Source organism: Heterodontus francisci, chromosome 13 (assembly GCF_036365525.1).
Source record: "Heterodontus francisci isolate sHetFra1 chromosome 13, sHetFra1.hap1, whole genome shotgun sequence".
NCBI lineage: Eukaryota > Metazoa > Chordata > Chondrichthyes > Heterodontiformes > Heterodontidae > Heterodontus > Heterodontus francisci.
The window spans coordinates 24,380,704-24,402,808 of NC_090383.1; the positions used below are offsets into that span (position 1 = coordinate 24,380,704).

At 44.2% G+C, this 22,105-nt stretch overlaps 2 protein-coding genes across 4 annotated transcripts in view; one reads left to right on the forward strand and one right to left on the reverse strand.

Annotated features, from left to right (window-relative positions):
• Nucleotides 1-6,176, forward strand: part of galm (galactose mutarotase) — a 71,518-nt gene extending 65,342 nt beyond the window's left edge. The window contains exons 5-7 of the mRNA XM_068044531.1: nt 1,765-1,906; nt 4,874-5,048; nt 5,522-6,176. Coding sequence (XP_067900632.1) covers nt 1,765-1,906; nt 4,874-5,048; nt 5,522-5,599 — 395 coding nt within the window. The 3' untranslated portion in view covers nt 5,600-6,176. The remainder of the gene's footprint in view (nt 1-1,764; nt 1,907-4,873; nt 5,049-5,521) is intronic.
• A 2,514-nt stretch (nt 6,177-8,690) lies between these two features.
• The window catches only part of LOC137376285 (serine/arginine-rich splicing factor 7-like), a 36,652-nt gene continuing 23,237 nt past the window's right edge, over nt 8,691-22,105 (reverse strand). For all 3 annotated transcript variants that reach the window (XM_068044534.1, XM_068044532.1, XM_068044533.1), the window contains 4 exons: nt 21,799-21,852; nt 17,906-17,968; nt 17,197-17,232; nt 8,691-9,093 (listed from right to left, as the gene is read on the reverse strand). In XM_068044534.1, the coding sequence (XP_067900635.1) occupies nt 9,039-9,093; nt 17,197-17,232; nt 17,906-17,968; nt 21,799-21,852 (208 nt within the window). In that variant the 3' untranslated portion in view covers nt 8,691-9,038. The remainder of the gene's footprint in view (nt 9,094-17,196; nt 17,233-17,905; nt 17,969-21,798; nt 21,853-22,105) is intronic.

Below are 22,105 nucleotides of genomic sequence, written 5' to 3' on the forward strand. Positions count from 1 at the left end.
TTTCTTGTCCAATGAGGAGGAGCTGCTGTAGTCTGTCTCAGACGGTAGCCTCTTCTTGCCACTGGTTTGGGTGGTGGCCTGTTCCGTTTTTGGAGGTTTTTTCTTTGTGGTTTTCCTCTGTACCACTTGTCACTGACCAGTTTGTCCATCTGCTGCCTCCTCCTCCATTGATTCTGTCTGTCAAAGAGGGGTTTCCAGGCACAGGGTAGGTGTTGTGTCGCTGGTTTCAGCTGCCTCCCCTTTCTTCTCCTTCTCAGGTAGACTTTCCTCGCTGCGGAGAAGGTTGCTTGTCTCCTTCCCAGCACCAGATGCGTTCGTCGTTCCTTCTCCCGGCATTTCCTTGGACCTTGCCGCCTGAGCATAACTGAGGGAGCATTTGAGTAAGTTTTGTAGAGGCGGCATGTCTCACCGCACAGGTTGCAGCACTTACTCTGCTTCCATTCCTTGTTCTGATGGCCTTCTTGCAGTTCTTGCAGACGACTGTGCTGCAGTTAGCTGCCACTTGACCAGATTTGCCACAGGTGCGACAAATTCTGGGCTGCCCCGCATAGACTAAGAAGCCTCAACTTCCCCTGATAGTGAAGCTGGAGGGAGGATGGATGATGGCTCCGTTGGCATCGACCTTCAAAGTCACTGTGACCTGCTGCTTGCTGGTCCAACTCCCAAATGGGTCCTTGACCTCAGTGCTCCTGCCGGCCACCTCAACGTACCTGGCGAGGAAGGTGAGTACATCCACCACAAGAACATGGGGGTTGTAGAGGTGAATTGTCACCACCTGATCACGTTGCGACGACAGCGTGAAGAGTGGCTCCACTGTGAGGGTCGACAGCGGTGCCTGATTTCCCCTCTCCTTGAACAGCTTCAGGAACTTGATGCATCCCGCCACAGTCTTGAACGTCACGTTGAAATATCCACTGCTGGAGAAGTCCTGCAGGCAGAAGATGTCTGTAGCTTGGAATCCACAGCAATCAATAAGGATTTTCTTGATGAAGAAGGTGCGATCAACCGCTGCATCTCCTTCCTTGTCCTTCACCACCACCCAAACAGTGTTACACACTCCCTGGCCTGAAGCTCTAGTATTCATTACAGCCATTTTACGCAAAACCTACCTGGGACAGGATCATAAACCACAGATCATGGTCTCTCCCCTGCCAGGTAAGTATTGTAAGTATTACGACATAATGATAGTGTGCTACAGTGAAGGGTTAAAAAAATAACTTGCATTTGTGCAGCGCATTTCACAACCTCAGGACATCCCAATGCGCTTTACAGTCATTGAAGTACTTTTGAAGTATAGTCACTGTTCTAATTTGAATATAATATAGGAAATGCGGCAGCCAGTTTACACACAGCAAGATCCCATAAGCAGCAAAGTGATGATGACCATATTATCCATTTTAGTGATATTAGTTGAGGAATAAATATTGGCCAGATTACCAGGGGAAACTCCCCTGCTGCTCTTCGAAATAGTATCACGGGATCTTTTACATCCATGTGAGAGGGCCGACAGGGCCTCGGTTTAATGTCTCATCTGAAAGTCGGCAGCTCTGAATTTGCAGCAATCCCTCAGTACTGCACTGTGAGTATCAGCCTATATGTCTCTGAAGTTGGACGAACCCACAACCATCTGACTTAGAGTTGAGTGCTACCAACTAAGCTGGCTAACACTTGAAGGTTATCAATATTTTTATTCCTTATTTACACAAGGTAATTAGATTGTTTTTTATGATGCACTGCTTCATTGCATATTTCTGGTTTATTAAGGAGAAATTGCCTCAGTGGAGAACACAAGTTTTGATTTGAGGAACCCAGTAGTGCTTGGAAACCATATTGCAAATAAGTTAGCTGGAGGCTTTGACCACAACTTCTGTTTAAACTTCTCAAAGCAACAATCTCCTTGTGCAAGGTAAGCAGACTGCGAAAAGGGATTACAATTGTCTTTAACTTAGGAAGTATGCATCATTTTCATAATTATATACTTTTTGTGCTGTTGCCGACACTTGTGATTTTATTCAATTTAAAAATTTGCATCATTTTGTTTCAAATGTATGCCATTCAGTTTGAAGGGGAAGACAAAAAAAAGTCTCACTAATCGTAATTGTGCACATTACAGCAGCAATACCAAATCAATAATTCATTAACAAAACCCCAGGTGTTGATATTGCTGAACTTAGGTTAATCTTCTCCCAAGGCCAAGGTATGTTCTGTGTTTTATTCCAAACTCGGTTGTTGGGATCCAGGTGCAACAGTTTAGAAGATAATGAAAGAGAAAAAAATACAACTTGCATTTATAGTGCCTTTCACCACCTCAGCATGTCCCAAAACTCTTGAAAATCAATGACATACTTCTGAATTTTAGGCATTATGGTAGGAAATGTGGCAGCAATTTGCACACAGTAAGATCCCACATTCAGTAATGTGATAATGAACAGATAATCCATTTGTGATGTTGGTTGAGGCATCAAAATTGGCCAAGACATGGGGGAGAATTCCCCTGGACTTATTGAAAATAGTGCCTCGAGATCTTTTGTGAAAGCTGTGAACCAACATCCTTTTCTAGTTTCTCTCCTATCTCTTCATGCCTTCCTCAAGCTCATTTTGTCTGAGACCCACCACCTGTTCTCTTAACCCCATTTCTACTAAACTGCTGATCAGCCAACTTCCTTTCCTGGCCTCCACACTAGCTGGTATCGTTAACAATTAACTCTCGTCAGGTACTGTTTCCCTCCCCTTCAGATCTGTTGTTATCACCCCTCCCCTCAAAAAAACTTTCTTCACCCCGCCTCCATCTTTGCAAACTACTCCCCACTTCCAACCTTTCTTTTCTCCTTAAAGTCCTTGCACTTGTTGTCGCCTCCCAAATCTGTATCCATCTTTCCTGCAACCAATCAGGTTTCCACCCCTGCCCCAGCACTGAAACAGTCCTAACCAAAATCAGAAATGACATTCTATATGACTGTGACCGTGGAGCGCTATTACTGCTCATCCTTCTCGACCTGTCTGTAGCCTTTCACATTGTTAACCATACCATCCTCCTTGAACACCTCTGTTGTCCAACTGAGAGGGACTGCCCTTGCCTGATTCCACTCGTGCCTATGCATTTGTCGCCAGAGAACCTCCTGCAATGGCTTCTCTTCCTGCCCCCAAACCATTAGCGCTAGAGACCCCAAGGATCTATCTTTGGCCTACTTTGATTTTTTCATGCTGCCTCTGGCTGACATAATCCGGAAACACATCTAGTTTCACATGTATATGCAACCCCAGCTCTGCATCATCATCTCACTCACTCCATTTCTTCTCATTTGTCACACTATTTTTCTGACATCCAGTAACGGATGAGCTGAAATTGTCTGCGTTGAACATTGGGAAGACAGAAGCCATCATCTTCAACCTCTGCCACTGATTCCATCTCCCTCTCTGGCCACTGTCTCAGGCTGAATAAGACTTCGCAATCTCGGTGTTGTCGTCGACCCTGTCTGAGCCCATCTGCTGCTGAAACCCCCATCGATGCTTTTGTTACCTCAAGACTTGACTATTCCAACACTCTCCTGACTGGCCTCCCATCTCCTACCCTTCATAATCGAAAGCTCATTCAAAACTGCTGCCCATATCCTAACTCGCACCAAGTTCTGTTCACAGTGGCGCAGTGGTTAGCACCGCAGCCTCACAGCTCCAGCGACCCGGGTTCAATTCTGGGTACTGCCTGTGTGGAGTTTGCAAGTTCTCCCTGTGTCTGCGTGGGTTTCCTCCGGGTGCTCCGGTTTCCTCCCACATGCCAAAGACTTGCAGGTTGATAGGTTAATTGGCCATTATAAATTGCCCCTTGTATAGGTAGGTGGGAGGGAAATATAGGGACAGGTGGGGACGTGGTAGGGATATGGGATTAGTGTAGGATTAGTATAAATGGGTGGTTGATGGTCGGCACAGACTCGGTGGGCCGAAGGGCCTGTTTCAGTGCTGTATCTCTAAAACTAAAACTAAAAACTAAAACCCAATACCCCTATGCTCGCTGACCTAAATTGGCACCCAGATATCAATGCCTTCATTTTAAAATTCTCATCCTCTTATTCAAATCCCCTCTTGGTCTTATCCCTCCCTATCTCTATAACCTGCTCCAGCCCTGCAACCCTCTGAGAAATCTGCATTCATCCAAATATGGCCTTTCGTACATTTCCCAACTTCCTTCACCCCACCATTGGTGACTATGCCTTCAGATATCTAGGCCCCAAGCCCTGGAATTCCCTACCTAAACCTTTTTGACTCTCCATCCTCCTCTAAGACCCTCCTTAAAACCTTTGACTATGCTTTTGTTCACTTGGCCGTCATATTTTGTCTGATTTATGCTTCTGTGAAACTTGAGATGTTTTGCTGTGTTAAAGGTGCTGTATAAATGCAAATTGTTGTCCACCAAAGAGAGCAGGCAGGGCCTTGGTTTAATGTCTGTTCTGAAAGACAGCACCTCTGGCATTTTGGCACTCCCTCAATAGTGTATTGAAGAGCCAGCCTAGATTTTGTGTTTAAGGCTCTGGAGGGGGACTTGAACCCAGTGTACTAGTGAAACAAGACCAACCAACAAGATAAGTTGGTGCAGGTAAGGTATCTAATAGAATTATAAAAGCAGAACAGTATGGTGGCTTTGTTGTAATATGCAGCTGAATGATGGAATGCAGGTTTAATTCCCATGTTGGTGAATTAGCAAATGCACCATGGGAGATACTGAACAGAGAACAAGTAACATCCAGAAGCAGAGTTAACATTTCATGCGTCAGTGACCCTTCCACTGCTTCTCTCTCCACAGATGCTGCCAGACCTGCTGAGTATTTCCAGCATTTCTAGTTTTGCACCAGTGAAAACATATTGTTCTTGTTTACAGGGTTTACCATCGGCCAAGTGGCAGGCTACTGCAGATCGAGACTACCCAGCCAGGAGTTCAGTTCTACACTGCCAATTTTCTGGATGGGAGCCTGAAGGGCAAAGGAGGAGCCATATACCCCAAGCATTCAGCTTTTTGTCTGGAAACCCAGAATTGGCCTGATGCTGTCAACAAGGTTAGATGAGGCAGAGAGTATAGAGAAGGATGAAAAGAGGGGAAAGAAACCTTTTAATATTTTGTATGTGTATTGTAAGAATTCTGCTTGAACAAAGTTTCTAGGTTGCTATCTGGATCATGAAACCATTTCAGTGCCCTAAACCAATATCTCTAATTTGAAAAAAAAGTCACAATGCTTCCTGGAACTTCACAGCTGCTGAAATGAATAGAAACAAAATAATTTGGTAAATTAAGACTAGTTGCAAATTGTTACATAACTTGCATCGATAGCACCTTATAATGTAGTGAAGTTTTCAGTGTGCTTCACAGGATCAGAAAAAAATTGATATGGGCAGAATTTTTGATGAGCTTAAGTGTATGGAGTGGGGCAGGTGGGAGAGCATTGGTATAGTGTACACATTTTCTGTGCACAATGTTTACTATTTCCGAGTTAGATTTTATTTTGATGCTTTCAAATGTTTTATGTTACAGGCGAATTTCCCAGATGCGTTGCTGAGACCTGGTGAAGAATATAACCACACAACATGGTTTAAGTTCTCTATACTTTGAGAGCAATAATGTAGGCAGCTATGTTGCAGTTGCTATACTTGAATCAAAACATTTTTACCTTTAAGCTATAGCAAAAAATAAAATCAACACTGTGGTGGTGGGGCTGTTTGGTAAGGAAAGAATTTAACACCAACATGCAGAGGAAAATTAAATCATGTATTTACCCATTGTGGCCACAAGAGGGAGTGCAAAAACACCCAGTGAGTCCCCGGCCTCAGTTACTGGGCTCTGATGATGATTGGAAACCGCACAGGGGCAGTAGTGACGGGTGTCTGGGCGGAGGGATGGCATGGGGTAGGAACGGCATGGTACATGGGAGCGGGGTTGACAGCATGGAGCTGTGGCAGAATAGGCTGGAGGGAGAGGAGGAACACCTGGGGAATGAGGATGGGATGGATGGGGATGGCATAGGAAGGGGTGACAAGGGCAATGAAATGGGCATGGTGTGAGAGGAATGAAACAGATAGGATGGGTATGGGATGAGAGGAATGGCATGGGATGGATGGAATTGTATGGAATGGAGATTTTTTTTTTTTTTTAAGTACTGTTGCAATAAAGATACTAATTTCACCACAAATGTTCTCTGCTAGTCTTAGTATTTCCTAAACACCAGAGATGCCCTAAATTACATAGTTGTTCAGATTCAGTTTATTTGGGAAAGGAACAGATTTGAAGACTGGATGTTTGTTGTTAGCCAAGCACTTGGGCTAGTGTTTGGCATAATGGCCACAAATAGGAAGACTTGCATTTATATCACACCATTATGACCTCAGGCAGTCCCAAAGTGCTTCACAGACAGTGAAGTACTTTTGAAGTGTTATCACTGTTATGTTGGAAAAACAACAGCCAATTTGTACAGAGAAAGGCCCAACAAAAACTGCAATGAGATAATGACCAGATAATCTGTTTACGTTGTTGATTTAGGAACAAATATTGGCCAGGACACCAGGGAGAACTGCACTGCGCTTTGAAATAGAGCCACGTGATCCTTTTTGTCCACCAGAGGGGACCTCAGTTTAATGTCTCCTCCATAAGGGGACAGCTCCAACAGTGCACTCCCTCAGCACTGCACTGGAGTGTCAGCCTCAGTTTTGTGCTCAAGTCCTGCATGGCACAAAGAAACCCTTCAAACCCAATTGGTTATGCTAAAAAGATTTAGTTGACTCAACTGTTTGTATTATACAGACAGACATTCTTAAAGTTGAGGGGAAGGCTGAAGACATTTCTGCTGAGAAGGTTGGCTCGACCTTTAGTCCACTGCATCACTAAAGCCTTTGTCTTTGAACGTCACAAGATGACAGAACTCTCAAAAGGATAGTTTTTAAAAATGTTTTTAAATGGTCATTGGAAGTCAGTAGCAATCGCCACAAGCATTACTTATATCTGGTATTCCTGCTTCACCCTCTTCATTCTAAGTGGCAAACTTTGTTTTTAAAGTAAGAAATTGCACCTCAGATGTGATTTTCCATTCATTAATTTTAGGCGGAGTTTACTGACAATGCAGCCACTAGGTGGCACTGCACTGACATGCACAAATGCAGCCTGTTCAACCTAAACATTAGTCAGCGACGTTCAGGCAGCTACCAGGACTAAAGATGGTGCTGCTCAAATAATCACACAAAGGCAACATAAGCACATGGCAGCACACAATGGCCGGAGTGATCGGCTGGCCGGAGAGGGTGGGCAAGTGGAATGGCCGGAGAGCGCGGGTGGGGAGGCAGGACGAGAGCACACCCGCCGCCGCCACCAAGGTCTTCCTCCGCTCTCTCCCTTCACCCCCCCCCGCTGTCTCCCACACCGCACTCTCTCCCCGACTCACTTCCCCCCTCTGTCTCCACTTCTCCCCCACACCCCGCTTGCTCTCTCTCCTGCGTTATGCGATGATGTCATCTGGGCATGAGTGTACCAGTCCTGGCAATTTAGGTGATCCGCACATGCGCCAACTGGTCCTGGCAATGCAGAATGCAGCGCACACGCAGAGAGCAGCAGCCCATTTGCGCAGGTTGGCACAGTCAGATGACGTCCCCGCCGGCTGCGTGGTCATGAATCACTGTTAATGGCTAGCAAGTAATTTGCACTTAGATGCTTTTAAGCAGGTACTACCTGGTGATTGGAGCAGTAACGGGGCCAATACTTTAGTGCAAAAGAGGTTGTTGGATTTATTGGGGAGATTGAGTTTTGATGGTTCAAAAGGAGCCAAGAGCAATTTGGGTCCTAGTACCCTGGGCCTCGCTCCTTCACAAGATTTAAGTCAGACCCTGCTTTCCTTCTCTACATTGGAAGATCCCAGCAAGTGCCAATATTTCAAGCCTCTGGTCAAGTATTCCAAACTCCTGTCCCCATGTTACTGCTGGACTCCTGGATACCCTTCCTCATCCCCCATTTTTCACAACCCCGTAATATTCCCACTGCTTCACAATCCCAGAACCATACCAAATGCTTCCCTATCTTATGTTTGTTCTAATTAGTATTCCCAGACCACCCCACCCCCCCTCCCAGCGATCCTGATTATTTCATGGGATTATGGGTATGTTTGGCAAAGCAGCCTTTATTGACCACCCTTATACAACTGAGTGCCTTGCTAGACCATTTCAGAGGGCAGTTAAGAGTCAACCACATTGCTGTGGGTCTGGAATCAAATAGAAGGCCAGACTGGGGAAGGATGGCAGATTTCAGTCCCTAAAGGACATTAGTGAACCAAATGGAATTTTACAACACAGTATTTTCATGCTCACTACTACCGAGACTAACTTTTTATTCCAGATTTATTTAACTAACAATTTAAATTCCCCAGCTGCCATGGTAGGATCTGAACTTGCGTCTCTGGATTAGTAGTCCATTAAATAACTATGCTGCCATATCCAACCATGCTGCAAGAACCTCCCTCTGCAGCAATTTGAGACCCCGTTCAAAATAATGCTGGACATCATTCCCAGAGCTCCCCCCAATGATGGTAAGTTAATGTCTCAAACTATTTGGCTTAATACCCATTCTAAAATCTCTCAACTCCCCCTGCACACCATAAGAGATCTGACAGCCAGTAAATTTGTCTGCAATGATTCTCTAATGGATGCATAAAAATGTACACATATTTCTCAAGACAATGTATTTATTTCTATTTCCAGATACAAAAATGTGATACACTTCAACAGGTCTGAGAGGAATCTGATATTGGAACAAAAGAATACAACACAGTTATGCAGGAAGAAAAATGCAGTTTGCTGGATTTAGTCTCTAAGATGTGTACTCTTTAAAAAAAAAATCAGTCCTACCCGTGCCATGTTTTCCACAAAGGGGGAAAAGGAAGCATGAAAAATTAAGTTAGAAACAAGCCCTTACATTTAAAATCAAATCAAAAACCCCACAAAGAATCAGGATTCCCATACAACTTCAAAGAATGTAAACAAAAAACATTCATTCTAAAGTTTTGCTTTGCAACTTAGTCGTTTCTGTCAGGACTTGCACTTCTACGAGAATTTTCAGATGGTGTACGACTGAGGGAGAAAAACAAAAAGTCATCAGACTAACATTACAAATACATGATAAAAGTTAATTTGTCTTTCATATTCATCTATATTTCAGGGGACTGTCAATTCTCTCCCTCCTTATTCTCAAAATAAAACCCCTCTCTCAGGGCTCACTGACCAATAAAGCAGTTAGGCATCCCACTCCAAGGCATTTGTCAATATTGCTTTATAAGCTATGAGATGACCTTTAACAAATGAAGTTGAAATCGAATTAGTTGCATGATTTTTAAGCTGCAGTAAAGGGCACATTGAATTTTTTTTATTTGTTTATGGTGATGTGGGTGTTGCTGGTCAGGCCAGCATTTATTGTCCATCCCCAATTGCTCGCGAGGTGGTGGTGGTGAGCCGCTGCCTTAAACTGCTGCAGTCCATGTGGGAAAGGTACACCCACAGTGCTGTTTGGAAGGGAGTTCCAGGATTTTGACTCAGTGACAGTGAAGGAATGGAGATATAATTCCAAGTCAGGATGGTGTGTGGCTTGGAGGGGAAGTTGCAGGTGGTGGTGTTTCCATGCATCTGCTGCCCTTGTCCTTCTAGGTGATAGAGGTCACAGATTTGGAAGGTGCTGTCTAAGCAGCCTTGGTGCATTGTTGCAGTGCATCTTGTAGATGGTACACACTGCTGCCACTGTGTGTTGGTGGTGGAGAAAGTGAATGTTTGTGGATAGGGTGCCAATCAAGCGGGCTGCTTTGTCCTAGATGGCGTCGAGCTTCTGGAGTGTTGTTGGAGCTGTACCCATCCAGGCAAGTGGAGAGTATTCCATTACATTCCTGACTTGTGCCTTGTAGACGGTGTACAGGCTCCGGGAAGTCAGGAGGTGAGTTACTTGCCACAAGATTCCTAGCCTCTGGCACAGTATGTAAAGCATTTGACAACTCACATTCCATCCCAAGTAATGTTGGTTCATTGAGGAAAATGTTTTGCAGATGTCACAAGTAGAATTTATTTTTAAATGCAGAAGTCAAATTTTACAAATAACATTTACAGAAAAATAGGGGAGAACCTGCTGCACCCTCAATTTGAATTACTAACTGCAAATATCTCCAAGTAGCACACAACCTTTACAATAACCACAACAGTTAATGTAGCATACACACCTGCAACATAGGCTTTATCTAAACACCAAGTGAATTCACCCACCTCGCCCTATTTGACCAGACAGGTAATCTTGGATTTAATTAAGTGGGACTTACAGCCCAATACTTGAAACACATCTTCAATATTACATTTTCTACTGCTGCCATGTGCGAAATATGGTGCCTAAAAACATTTATGCAAGACTAAAGTGCCATTACTAAAGTGGGCAGAAGTACTGAGTGCAGCGTCCCAGGACTCAGTCGTAGGACCACTACATTTAATTTACATAAATGTGTTACAACCAGGTGAGAAAGAGGTCTCGGGTTCCGTTTCAGCCTTCACCTGGTCTTACTGTAACAGTGCTTTATTTTTAAAGAGGGTTTTTAGTTCCCCCTTAGTGAATCCTTGTTCACCGCTTTCCAATTATAATACCAGCACAAACGGGCTTTCTTAGGTTTAAAGAAAAGCTGAAATTTATTAAACTTAAACTCTAATTCGATTAACGCCTACAGATACACGACGCGTCCACGCTAGCATGTATACACGATACACACATGCAAATAGAGACAGAAAAGAGAAGAAAAATAAAGTGGAAAAGTCTGAGGCAGTATCTGAAGAGTTTTTGTTAGGGTTCTTTGAGCTCACTGTAGAGTCCTTGATTGTAGGTAGATCATGCTTTTCGTTGGGGCCCAGTATTCTTCTTAAACCTTGTTCGCTATAGGAGACTCTTCTCTCATGGGGTTCATGTGCCTTCAGTGGATTCAGAGGCTCGTGAGAAAGAGATGGGAGCAGACAGGATCAAACAGACACTCAGTTCAAACTGTTAGTTCAATTCAGAATGCCCCAGGTTGCCAAGCAGGTTAGTCATGTGACTAACTGCTCTGACCACGTCTTGGATTGCATCACCTTCGCAGTCTCTGGAATGCTCCTCTTATACACAATACCCGGTGATCAAGGTTCGTTGTGGGTTGAATGTGTCAGGGAATTTTGTCTTTCCAATCACCATTTGTTAATATGCAAAAGTCTTTTCCAGCCACACTGAGCTGTTTAACAAGTCCGTTCGTCACTCCAGTAACAGTTTAAAATCAATGTTCATGACAAAATTAATGTGCCTCATTCCTGGCAGGTGGGGGCCCAGCAGAATGAAATGTGATGAGAAAAGGCACATTTCATTAAAAGGGTCGAGAGAAAATATAAGATACAGAAAAAAAACATGCATTTCTCTCATTTATTCCCATTCATTCATAAATCCTGAAACTTACTAAAATAGCCCCCTTTTTGGCATCCCAATAAACATGTGGTTCTTTTTTGGGGAAGTTTCTCTTCCACTTGCCCATTTCCGTGGCTGCTTAGGGTCTTTGTTCCTGCTGAGGTAAACTTTTTTTTCCCCCAGGAGTGTCAGTAGTGGGCAAGTCTAACCTGAACTCTCCTTCACTGCTTTGCTGAGTCATGCAAAGGCATTTGACTTTCAAAGTGATTCCTGACAATGCAGCGGCCTGCTGACATCAGAGTGTGCCAAGCTGCGCACATGTGCAGATACATTGCCAGGACTAGGTGCTGCATGCGTGGGATGACGTCATCGCGTATCCGTACCTGGTCCATCTTTGCGCATGCGTGATGAAGCGTCACTGGGTATCCAGCCCCCCCACTCAGCTGGAGGGAACAGCAGAATGGGAGATTTTGAGGCTGGAGCTCGATCCCCGAGACTCACTCCCACCCCACTAGTCGCTCTCCCCCCTCAGCAACGCACTCCAGGCCTGGACGCTTCCTCCTCTCAGCTGCTCGCTCCAGACCTTGCTGCTCCGCCACTCCCCTGGCCAATTGTTCCCGCTCTCCAGCCGCTCGTTCCCCGCTTCCCCGGCCCCCCCGTCCAGCCGCTAGCTCTAGGCCTCATTCCTCCTTAAGGCCACTCGCTTTCTCCCCCTACTCGCTGCTTCCAAGACTCTGCCCGATTTTCGATCGGGGTGACAATTCACTATCTCTAATGGAAATTCCATCATAAACTTCCTTTTGTATTTAATAGGATTACTGAAATATTAAATGGATCTGAGTATTAGAGTTAGTATCCTATAACTACATAGTAGCATATCATTGGGCTTCCATCCAACTTAATGTAAGGTTAGTTTGCTAGAACGATGAGATAAATTGAGCATCGCCATCTTTGATCCTGGCAGCTGCCTGAAGGTCACAGATATTGACATTCCAGTTGAAGAGCCTGCATCTGTACATATGCAAGTACTGTACCACCTAGTGGTTGCGTTGGCAACAAACGCAGCCTTTGACTTTAAGGGTCTGGGTGGTTTTCTTTTTTCTAACTGCGGGGGAGGATTCTTTGCTAATCTCTCGATTGTCCACTGGGACACTCCTGCCTGCAGGTATTTGTGTAGACTCTACTGCACTTCCCTGTGGCACATCGACGAGGTGAGGCATCACCTCATTGCTTCTCTGCCCCCTAGAGGTCTTTCTTTGTCTCTGCAGGTTCCTGTAAATGCTGTTAGCAACTCTGGTGGGGTGCTTCTAGTGTCTGCATTCATGTAGGAGGATGTGGGGGTCTAACTTTTCACATTTTTTGGGGTTGGCTGACCAGACAGTAAGGGTTTTCATCTGGGATTCCTCCCAGACTTCCTTTAACCTGCCCTCTTGGTCATTTTTTTCCCTTCCCTTTCTAAACTTTTGCCAGCCCTGTGCCTGCTGGTCCCCTTTTGTTCTTGGCAGGGATCCCTTACAGTTCACCAGCCCTCTGCGGAGGGTCCTCCTAACACCGGTACGGGACTTAGGGGTGCAGGTTTCACCAAGTTCAGTTTTCCCCTTAACCTGGCACATGTGGCGACACCTGTAGTACTCCTCCACATCTTTGTGGAGTTTTGGCCAGTCAACTGCTGTCTTATGCGGGCTTTGGTCTTTCGTATACCGGCATGTACAGCCACTGCGGTCTCGTGGGCCCTTCTTAATAGTTCTCTTCAGTACCTCCGCAGTACCACTAACTGGCGAACTACTGTCCACTCCTTGCTCTCAGGTCTGTGAGGAGAACTCCATTTCCTCATCAGTACCTCACTCTTTAAATAGTAGCAATCAGAGACTCCCTCTGCTTCACTTTCAGACTGGACAGCCCGTGCTAACTCTCAATATTGGGCCGGCTCACTGAGCCTCACCTAGGGAAAGTCCATTTAATTCATTCCCTGGGTTTCCTAACTTTCCAAAGAAAGTCAGTCAGACACACAGACCAGGTCAACTGCCTGCAGTGCTAATTCAGTCTCCTCTGGGGGAACTGGTTTGATCATGACCTGATCCACTACACGTTCAGGGAAACTGCAGGGATCAGTGTCCTGCCACTGCCCTCCTGCAGTCTTTCTTTCACTACTGGGGGGGGGGGGGGGGCTACCACCTTCACCCCCGCTAGATCAATACCTCAGAGCAGGTCAACCCCGTCCACAGGCAAACTAGGGACAATTCCTATGGTCACTGCTCCCAAATCTAGGCCGCACTCCAGATGCACAAGTACAGGCATACACTGCCCTCCAATACCATTCACCACCATTCTGGTATTCACTGCACCCTCTTGGGGGGGGGGGGGGGGGGGGGGGAGAAAAGAGGTCAGGCATTTTCCCAGTAAAAGGGATCTAGTGGCCCGTATCCTTGAGAATTACTCTGGACTTGCTGGCCTCACTCCAGGGGTATGGGGTTACTTTCCCTTCAGACACAAAACCTTGATAACCTCCAGAAATCCCATTAAATTTTCCTGCACTTGCAGCCGTAAGCTTCCTGGGTCTCACCCTTACTGCAGTTAAAGTCACAGCTTGTTCTGCTGTGCTTTCCGTCGGGGTCCCTTCTTCACTGAGTGGGTGCACCCAGATTAACCCTACCGGTTTTCCCTTTAGTTTCCAGCAGTCAGCTCTTAAATGCCCTGCTTTATTACAATGAAAGCACACAGGTATCTCTCTCGCTCACAGCACCTTCCTTTTTGGCTAGAGAAGGGCCCCTTGTGTCTCCTGCTTTCCATTCTCTCCCAGGACTAATTGGGCTCCTATTAAAGGCTGGCTTGGGTCTGCAAATGAAACCCGACCCGGCCCAAGTCCTTTCACTTTTTCCGGCGCCCCACCCAACCCCCGAAATATAATCAACTTTATTGAAGAGGTTGTGCTCTACCTTGGATGGAATCGCTCACTGCAGACTAGTCCGGAGTGTTTCCTGCCTTGACGTCCTGGCTGTCACTGTGTCCGACCCGACCCAAACCTGAATGCCGGACCTGGAAGAGCAACCCAAACCCGACATGGTCGGGTCCGGGTCGGGTAGCCATGTTCTAGCTCCTATCACCTTCCCAGCCCTCGTCCTTTTTGGATTTGTGGGGGTGACTGAAAGATTCTCCCCTGGGAACCGACCTATAAATTAAAGCAAACTCATTGGCCAGAATGGCCGCTTGCCAGGCTCTCTGGACCCACTGCTCCTCTACATGGGGCTTTGTGGACAGTGTGTTTAAATTCCTCTAACAGAATTACTTCTGAGATTCTCATAGCTGAGCTGTACTTCAAGAGTCCTCAGCCACTGGTCAAATGCCAGCTGCCTACTTCCTTCAAATTCCACATAAGTTTGATTAGCTTGCTTCGAGGGTTCTGAACTTTTGGCGATAGGCTTCGGGTACTAATTCACATGCCCAGAGGATAGCATTTTTTTGTCAGTTCATAATTTGATGAACTCTCATCTGGCAACAGGGAACAAACCTTATGGGCTTTTCCAGTTAGCTTGCTTTGTGGTAAAAGAGGCCAGGGCTCAGTTGGCCATTTTAGCTGCCTTGCCAGTTTCTCAAAAGGACACAAAAAATTCTTCTACATCTTCCTCACTGAATTTGGGAATTAGTTGAGCTAGTTTAACAATTTTGTACCCAGCAATGAATTACGCTCCTCCATACTGGCCATGTTTTCACTGGGGTTACTCTGTCGCCCCCTAGTCAACTCAAGCTGCTTCAGCTCTCTTCCTTCGCATTCCTTCAGAATATTCTTTCTCTTTCCTCCTCCTGTCTCTCTCCCCACGTTCCTTCTGGAAGGCTCTCTCTTTCTCCTTTTATGTCTTCTAATTCAAGTTTCCGTTGTTCCAACTGTATCTTTGTTAGCAGTACCCTGTATGGGTCTGCTTCTAACGCTGTTTGTTTCTTCAGATTCAAGGGAAAAATGGTTGGCCACTAGCCTTAGGAGTTCATTCTTCCTAACCTTGCCACGTACAGTGATCCCACACTGCTCAGCCATTTTTCTCAACTCCTCCATAGACAGTGCCTTTAAGTTATCCCAAGTGACTTCACCCGGGCTTGGGGAGCTACTAGCTTCAGTTGCAGACATGTTAGTATTCAAGCACACACAAGAAAACATGTATTGAAATCTTGCTCTTTTTTGATTGGGAACAATTTCGCTTCCCACTTCCAATTACTCTCGTTTGTCTGTGGATAAAATCCAGGACGGTAACACCCAAATTTCTGTTACGACCAGGAGAGAGGGGTCTAAGGTTCCCTTTCAGCCTTCACCTGGTCTTACTGTAACAGGGCTTTATTAGCTCCCCCTTGATGGATCCTTGTTCACCGCTTTCCAATTATAAGGCAAAGAAACCAGCACAAACAGGCTTTCTTAGGTTTCAAGAAAAGTTGAAATTTATTAAACTTAAACTCTAATTCGATTAACGCCTACAGATACACAATGTGCTCACGCTAGCATACATACATGATTCACACATGCAAATAGAGGCAGAAAAGAGAAGAAAAATAAAGTGGAAAAGTCTGAGGCGATATCTGAAGAGTTTGTGTTATGGATCTTCGAGCTCACTGTAGAGTCCTTGATTGTAGGTAGATCTTGCTTTTCACTGGGGCCCAGTATTATTCTTAAACCTTATTCGCCGTAGGAGACTTTTCTCTCGAGGTTCATGTGTCTTCAGTGGATTCAGATGCTCGCGAGAAAGAGATGGGAGCAAACAGGAGAGATCTTCTCAGTCCAGGATCAAACAGACACTCAGTTCAAACTGTTTGTACAATTCAGAAAACCCCAGGTTGCCAAGCAGGTTAGTCATGTGACTAACTGGTCTGACCACATCTTGGATTGTATCACCTTAGCAAGTCTCTGGAATGCTCCTCTTAATACCTGGTGATCAAGGTCCATTATGGGTTGTTCTTTTGTCTTTCCAATCACCGTCTGTTAATACGCAAATGTATTTTCCAGCCACGGCTAATCTGTTTAACAAGTCCTTTCTTCACTCCAGTAACAGTTTAAAATCAATGTTCATGACAAAATTAATGTGCCTCATTCTTGGCAGGTGGGGCCTAGCATGACAAATGACTGATTCAGAAACTCAACACAATTCAGCAAGAGATACCAAACTAGATAGGGAAGTTGGTTCAGAAGAGGCAGCTTAGAAATTAGAGAAATTAAGTTGGATAAAATATGGAACTGGGTAAACAGTAACAGGTGAAATTTAATGTAGACAAGTGTAAAGCACTGCACACAGGAAAAAAAATCAATTTTAAGCAATCATACATTGGCGTAATTTTCTAAAATCTCCATAGGCCTTTCAGCAAAGTTAAAAACACCCAGCCCACAATAAACAGCAATTAATAAGATGGAAATAGACCCCCAAGAACAAAAGCACAGTCCCAGATGGCACTCAAATGGAAGGGTGCCAACGCAAATTGCCAAACAAAAACCAATTACGCAGCAAAAAACCCCAACAGCAGTAAAGTGCAAGTGCAAATTATGTATAACTCAATGCCCAAAATTTCCATATATAAAATCAAATCTGCAGAGCAGACTATAATAAATGAACAGGCAAAGGCAGGAACTGAAACCCTTTCAATTTGTATTACATTGGAATTCCCAGCTTCCTCAGTCAGTCCTTCCTCTTACCATCTTCACTTTCAAAACAAGGTCACCTAACCATTATTTCTCGATTTATCCCAACCTTGTGCCCTACATGACAGATAGTGCCCCTTCATCTTAGTTTTTTTTTTAATTTCCTTACCTTCGCTTTGGTGAAAGTGATCTAGACTTCGAGCGACTGTTTTTAGAAAGGAAAGTGCACAGGTTAGCAAATCACCCAAAGACTGATATTAAACACCACAAATATTTCTGGATAGAGGGGAAAGGAAGGCAACTGAACATTACACTCCACATCAAGTACAGTACAAAAAATGGCAGAGTAAAGCTCCCTCTACTCTAGTTGAGTAAGCAAACTCAACTCTGAAAAGATTTTACCAATACAAATTTCCCTATCGTCACCATTTGATAGGCAATTTAGTGCTATGGTCCATTATTGTCTGGGTTCATAATGTCCAAACTTACTAAGAACGCAAAAGATCTGTTTGGGCTAGATTAAAATCCAACTTCCACAGATAAAACAATATCCAAATGCAGGAAGCACTCTGGAGCAGCACAGCAGTATTTCAATATGCTATGACTAGAATTTCCAACATCAAGTTCTGATCACAGTTATGCCATCAATAGTACAAACACCCTGAAATGGCACATAAAAAGAGGAAGTTAACCCATACTATTCTCGCACACCTCCTAGTAACTGGCTCAGGAATTGCATGAGATAGCTGGGAGCAGGTCAACTATTTAGTCAGTTAGGGAATAGCAAGCACCACTGAAAATGCCATTTAAAAACTGATATGGAAGGGGGAATAGGGGAAGACAGGAACAATTAAGAATTCTGATTTTGGTTTCCTCACCTTCGAACAGGAGATCCAGACTTGGATCTTCTTACAGGAGATCTTCTTAAAGGAGATAGAGACCTACAAAAAATTTTTTTTTAATTAACTGACAGCAATAAAAACATACATTATCTGCACATTACATTTATCCCTCACTTGAGAATCAATTATTTCAACAACTATGCAAATATCTCAATTATAATTTCCCATACTTGGCATCACGGCAAATCAACAAAGTACACTCTCTTTGGCTTTAATGCAATTTCTGATTCAGAATACTCTGCACTGAATCATAGACAGCTTTCATCTCCAGCCTTCTTGGACAAAATACTTTACCTATGGAACCTGCGAAAGACTGAATCTGGCTTGGGAGTTCCCGTTACCCAGCCCCCAAATACCCAGTTATACTTTATTGCAAATTTGTATTAGTTATCTGCAAGCTCAGTTGTTCAAACTTCTCGAAGTGAAAACAGCCACTCCCGGATAAGTGGATTCAGACCAATCAAGCCTGGGCAGTTTAAACAGCTTCCCTGTATTAACACTTGAAGAGACAGGAGCAGCGGTAGCAGCAGCATTGTCAAGCAAACACATCAGGGAACCAGTGATGGAGGACAGCAGTAAACCAGGCCAGAAAGTTGGAGACAGCAACATTGACCGAATAGCTTACAGGGAGAGCACGATGTGAAGAGCAGGGGAGTTCATCTGGTGTCCTGGTCAACATTTATCCTTGAACCAACACAAAACAGATCATAGAAATTTACAGCACAGAAGGAAGCCATTTGGCCCATCGTGTCTACGCCAGCTGATAAGCAGCCATCCAACCTAATCCCACTTTCCGACTCTTGATCCATAGTCTTATAGATTATCAAACTTCAAGTGCACGTCCAAATACTTTTAAAAAAGTAATGAGAGCTTCTGCTCCCACCACCCTTTCAAGCAGCGATTCCAGATCCCCACCACCCTCTGGGTAAAAGAATTTCCCCTCTAAACCTAAATCTATGTTCCCTGGTTATGGACTTCTCAACACAGGAAACAGAGCCTTCCTACCCATTCTATCTAGACCCCTCAATTTTATAGGCATGCGTTAGGTCTCCCCTCAGCCTCTTCTGTTACAAAGAAAACATCCCTAGCCTATCCAATCTTTCCCCATGATTAAAATTCTCCAGTCCAGGCAACATCCTGAAGGGAGACAGTGGCGTAGTGGTAATGTCACTGGACTGGTAATCCAGAGGCCAAGTCTAATGCCCTGGGGACACAGGTTCAACACCCACCACAGCAGCTAGTGGAATTTAAATTCAATGAATTGATAAAAATCTCAGTAATGGTGCTATGCTGGCACAAGCACGATGGATCGAGTGGCCTCCTTCTGTGCTGTATCATTCTGTGACTCTGCTGCATATCTGCTATGTGTTTGTGTCTCTGCAGTCAGTCATAAAAACACAAGACGAGACCATACCACCCATCGAATCCATGCTGGCTCTCTGAAGAATTTGTTTTGAAATCATTCATCATCTCTGCTTCCAATACCCTCATAGGCAGAGTGTTCCAGGTCATTACCACTCACTGTAAAAAAAGCTCTTCCTTACATCTCCCCGCATCTCGACCAAAACCTTAAACGCGTCCACTAGTCCTTGTACCATCAGCTAATGGGAATAGCTTTCCTTTGTCTACCCTATCCAAACCTGTCAGAATCTAGTACACCTCCATCAATTCTCCCCGCAATCATCTTTGCTCCAAGGAGAACAACCCAACCTCTTCAATCTAGCCTTGTAACTTTATATTGCCTCTCTTTACTTTTTTGCCAAATGCATCACCTCACATTTCTCTATTAAATTCCATCTGCCACTTGTCTGCCCGTTCTGCTAGCCTATTAATTGGTATCATCCTCACTGTCTGCCAAACCTCTAAATTTGATATCAGCAAATTTTGGAATTTTACTTTGTATTCCAATATCAAAGTCATTTATGTATATCAAAAAAAAGTGGTCCTTGCACTGAACCTTGGGGAACACAACTGTCTACCATCCTTCAGTCTGAAAAACAACCATTTACCACAATTCGATGCGTTCTGTCCTTAAACCACTTTTTTCTGACCCTGCTAGTCCATGAGCCACAATTTTGGTAACCAGCCTTTATGTAGTACTTTGTTAAATGCTGTTTAAAAATCTATATGGACAACATCCATTACATTCCCTTCAAGAACCTTCTCTGTTACTCCATCAAAAAATTCAATTAGATCAGTCAAGCACAATCTGCCTTTTATGCTGGCTCTCCCGAATAAACTCAAATCTCTCCAATAGCCTGTTGATTTCCCACCCACCCCCCCCACCCGATTATTGTTTCTAAAACCTTACCTACCACAGATGTTAAACTGACTGCCCTGTAGTTGCTAGGAATGTCCTTACATCCTTTGAATAAAGTGTCGCATTTGTCATTTTCCAATCTTCTGGCACCTCCCATGTATCTAGGGAATATTGGAAGATTATGGCAAGCCCTTTCGCTATCTCCACTCCCACTTTAGCAACCCAGGATGCAAACCATCTGTACCAAGCGACTTATCCACTGAGCATAGCCAGCCTTTCCAGTACATCCTACTCATCAATTTTCACCTCATCCACTATCTCTACCATCCCACTTCTATCGATATTTTGTCACAATCCTCTTCCTTAGTAAACACCAATACAAAGTGCTCATCAAATATCCTAGCCTTGCCCTGCACCTCTAAGCATATAGCACCCTCTTTGCCCCTATTAGGCCTCATCCCACCTCTTACTATTTACACGCTAGATGAAGAATTTTGGGTTCCTTTTTATGTTGACTGCCATTCTATTCTCCTTTTGCCAGCCTTATTTTCCTCCTCACTTCCCCTCTCAACTTATTGTATTTGGCCTGGTTCTCGCTTGAAGAATTCACCTGACATGCATCATACACCCTCTTTTTTTTGTTTCATTATATTCTCTATCTCCTGAGTCATCCAAGGAGCTTTGGCTCCCTTACCTTTTGCCCTTGTTGGAACATACCTAGCCTGTATCTGAAACAACTCGATATGAAACATCTCCTCCTCCTTAAATGTTCATCTCTTCTAAAATTACCTACCAACTTACTGGATGTATTTAAAAGTCATGAATATTAATTTAGTTTCTGCGTGGTCAGGTTCCGAAATACCACACAAGCCACTTTCGTATTTTCTGCATCATACCCATACAACTCCTTATTCTGTTACTAGTACTGCTCAAAAAACATGACCTGCTCAATTTCCTCCGTCCTTATGAGGGGTGTTTGGTCTCTGTGCATTGCTTCACCCCCCACCCCCCCCCCCAAAACACAATCAGAATTAAAGGGGCAAATCAGCACCCTGACCGATCATTGCGTGAAACTTGATGAATTCTGCCCCCCACAAATAGATTTACAATATTAATTTCACTAATGTTAGTATTGAATTGAAGTCTTATTTGTTCATGGGATGTGGGCATCACTGGCAAGGCTAGCATTTATCATCCATCTCTAATTACCCTTGACAAGGTGGTGGTGAGCCGCCTTCTTGAACGACTGTAGGTGCACCCACAGTGCTGTTAGGAAGGGAGTTCCAGGATTTTGATCCAGTGACAGTAAAGGAACAGTGATATATTTCCAAGTCAGGATGGTATGTGACTTGGAGGGGAATTTGCAGGTGGTGCCCCCATGCACCTGTTGCACTTGTTCTTCTAGGTGGTAGACGCCAAGGATTGGAAGGTGCAGTTGGCCGCCTTTTAACTGGTTTCCAAATTTTATTGCAACTCATCACCAATATGAATTTACAATTGCGTCTGGCATAGCCCCTACATAATTGACATCTTATTAAATAGATACATACACAATACATTTGTCAATTACTGGAAAGAAGGGATAGTACATGAATAAAATTAAACCAACCTGCTTCTCTGCCTTGACAGAGACCTGGATCTGGACCGTGACCTCGATCTAGACCTATGAGGAAAAATAAAATCATAGATCTTTTAGTTATAGGGGAAAAGAAGCGATTAGGAGATACTTACAGGGTACTTAATTTAACTTAAATAAACATTTACTAGCCCTTCAAAGAGCCTAGATATCCATTTCCCCCATAAAGGAATTAAAGTGAACTCAGACAATGCAACGCCTACACAACACTCTTTACCAGCAGTGATTTTTGCAATTTGGTTTGTTGAACTAAGCCTTTTTAAAACTCAATTTGTGATTA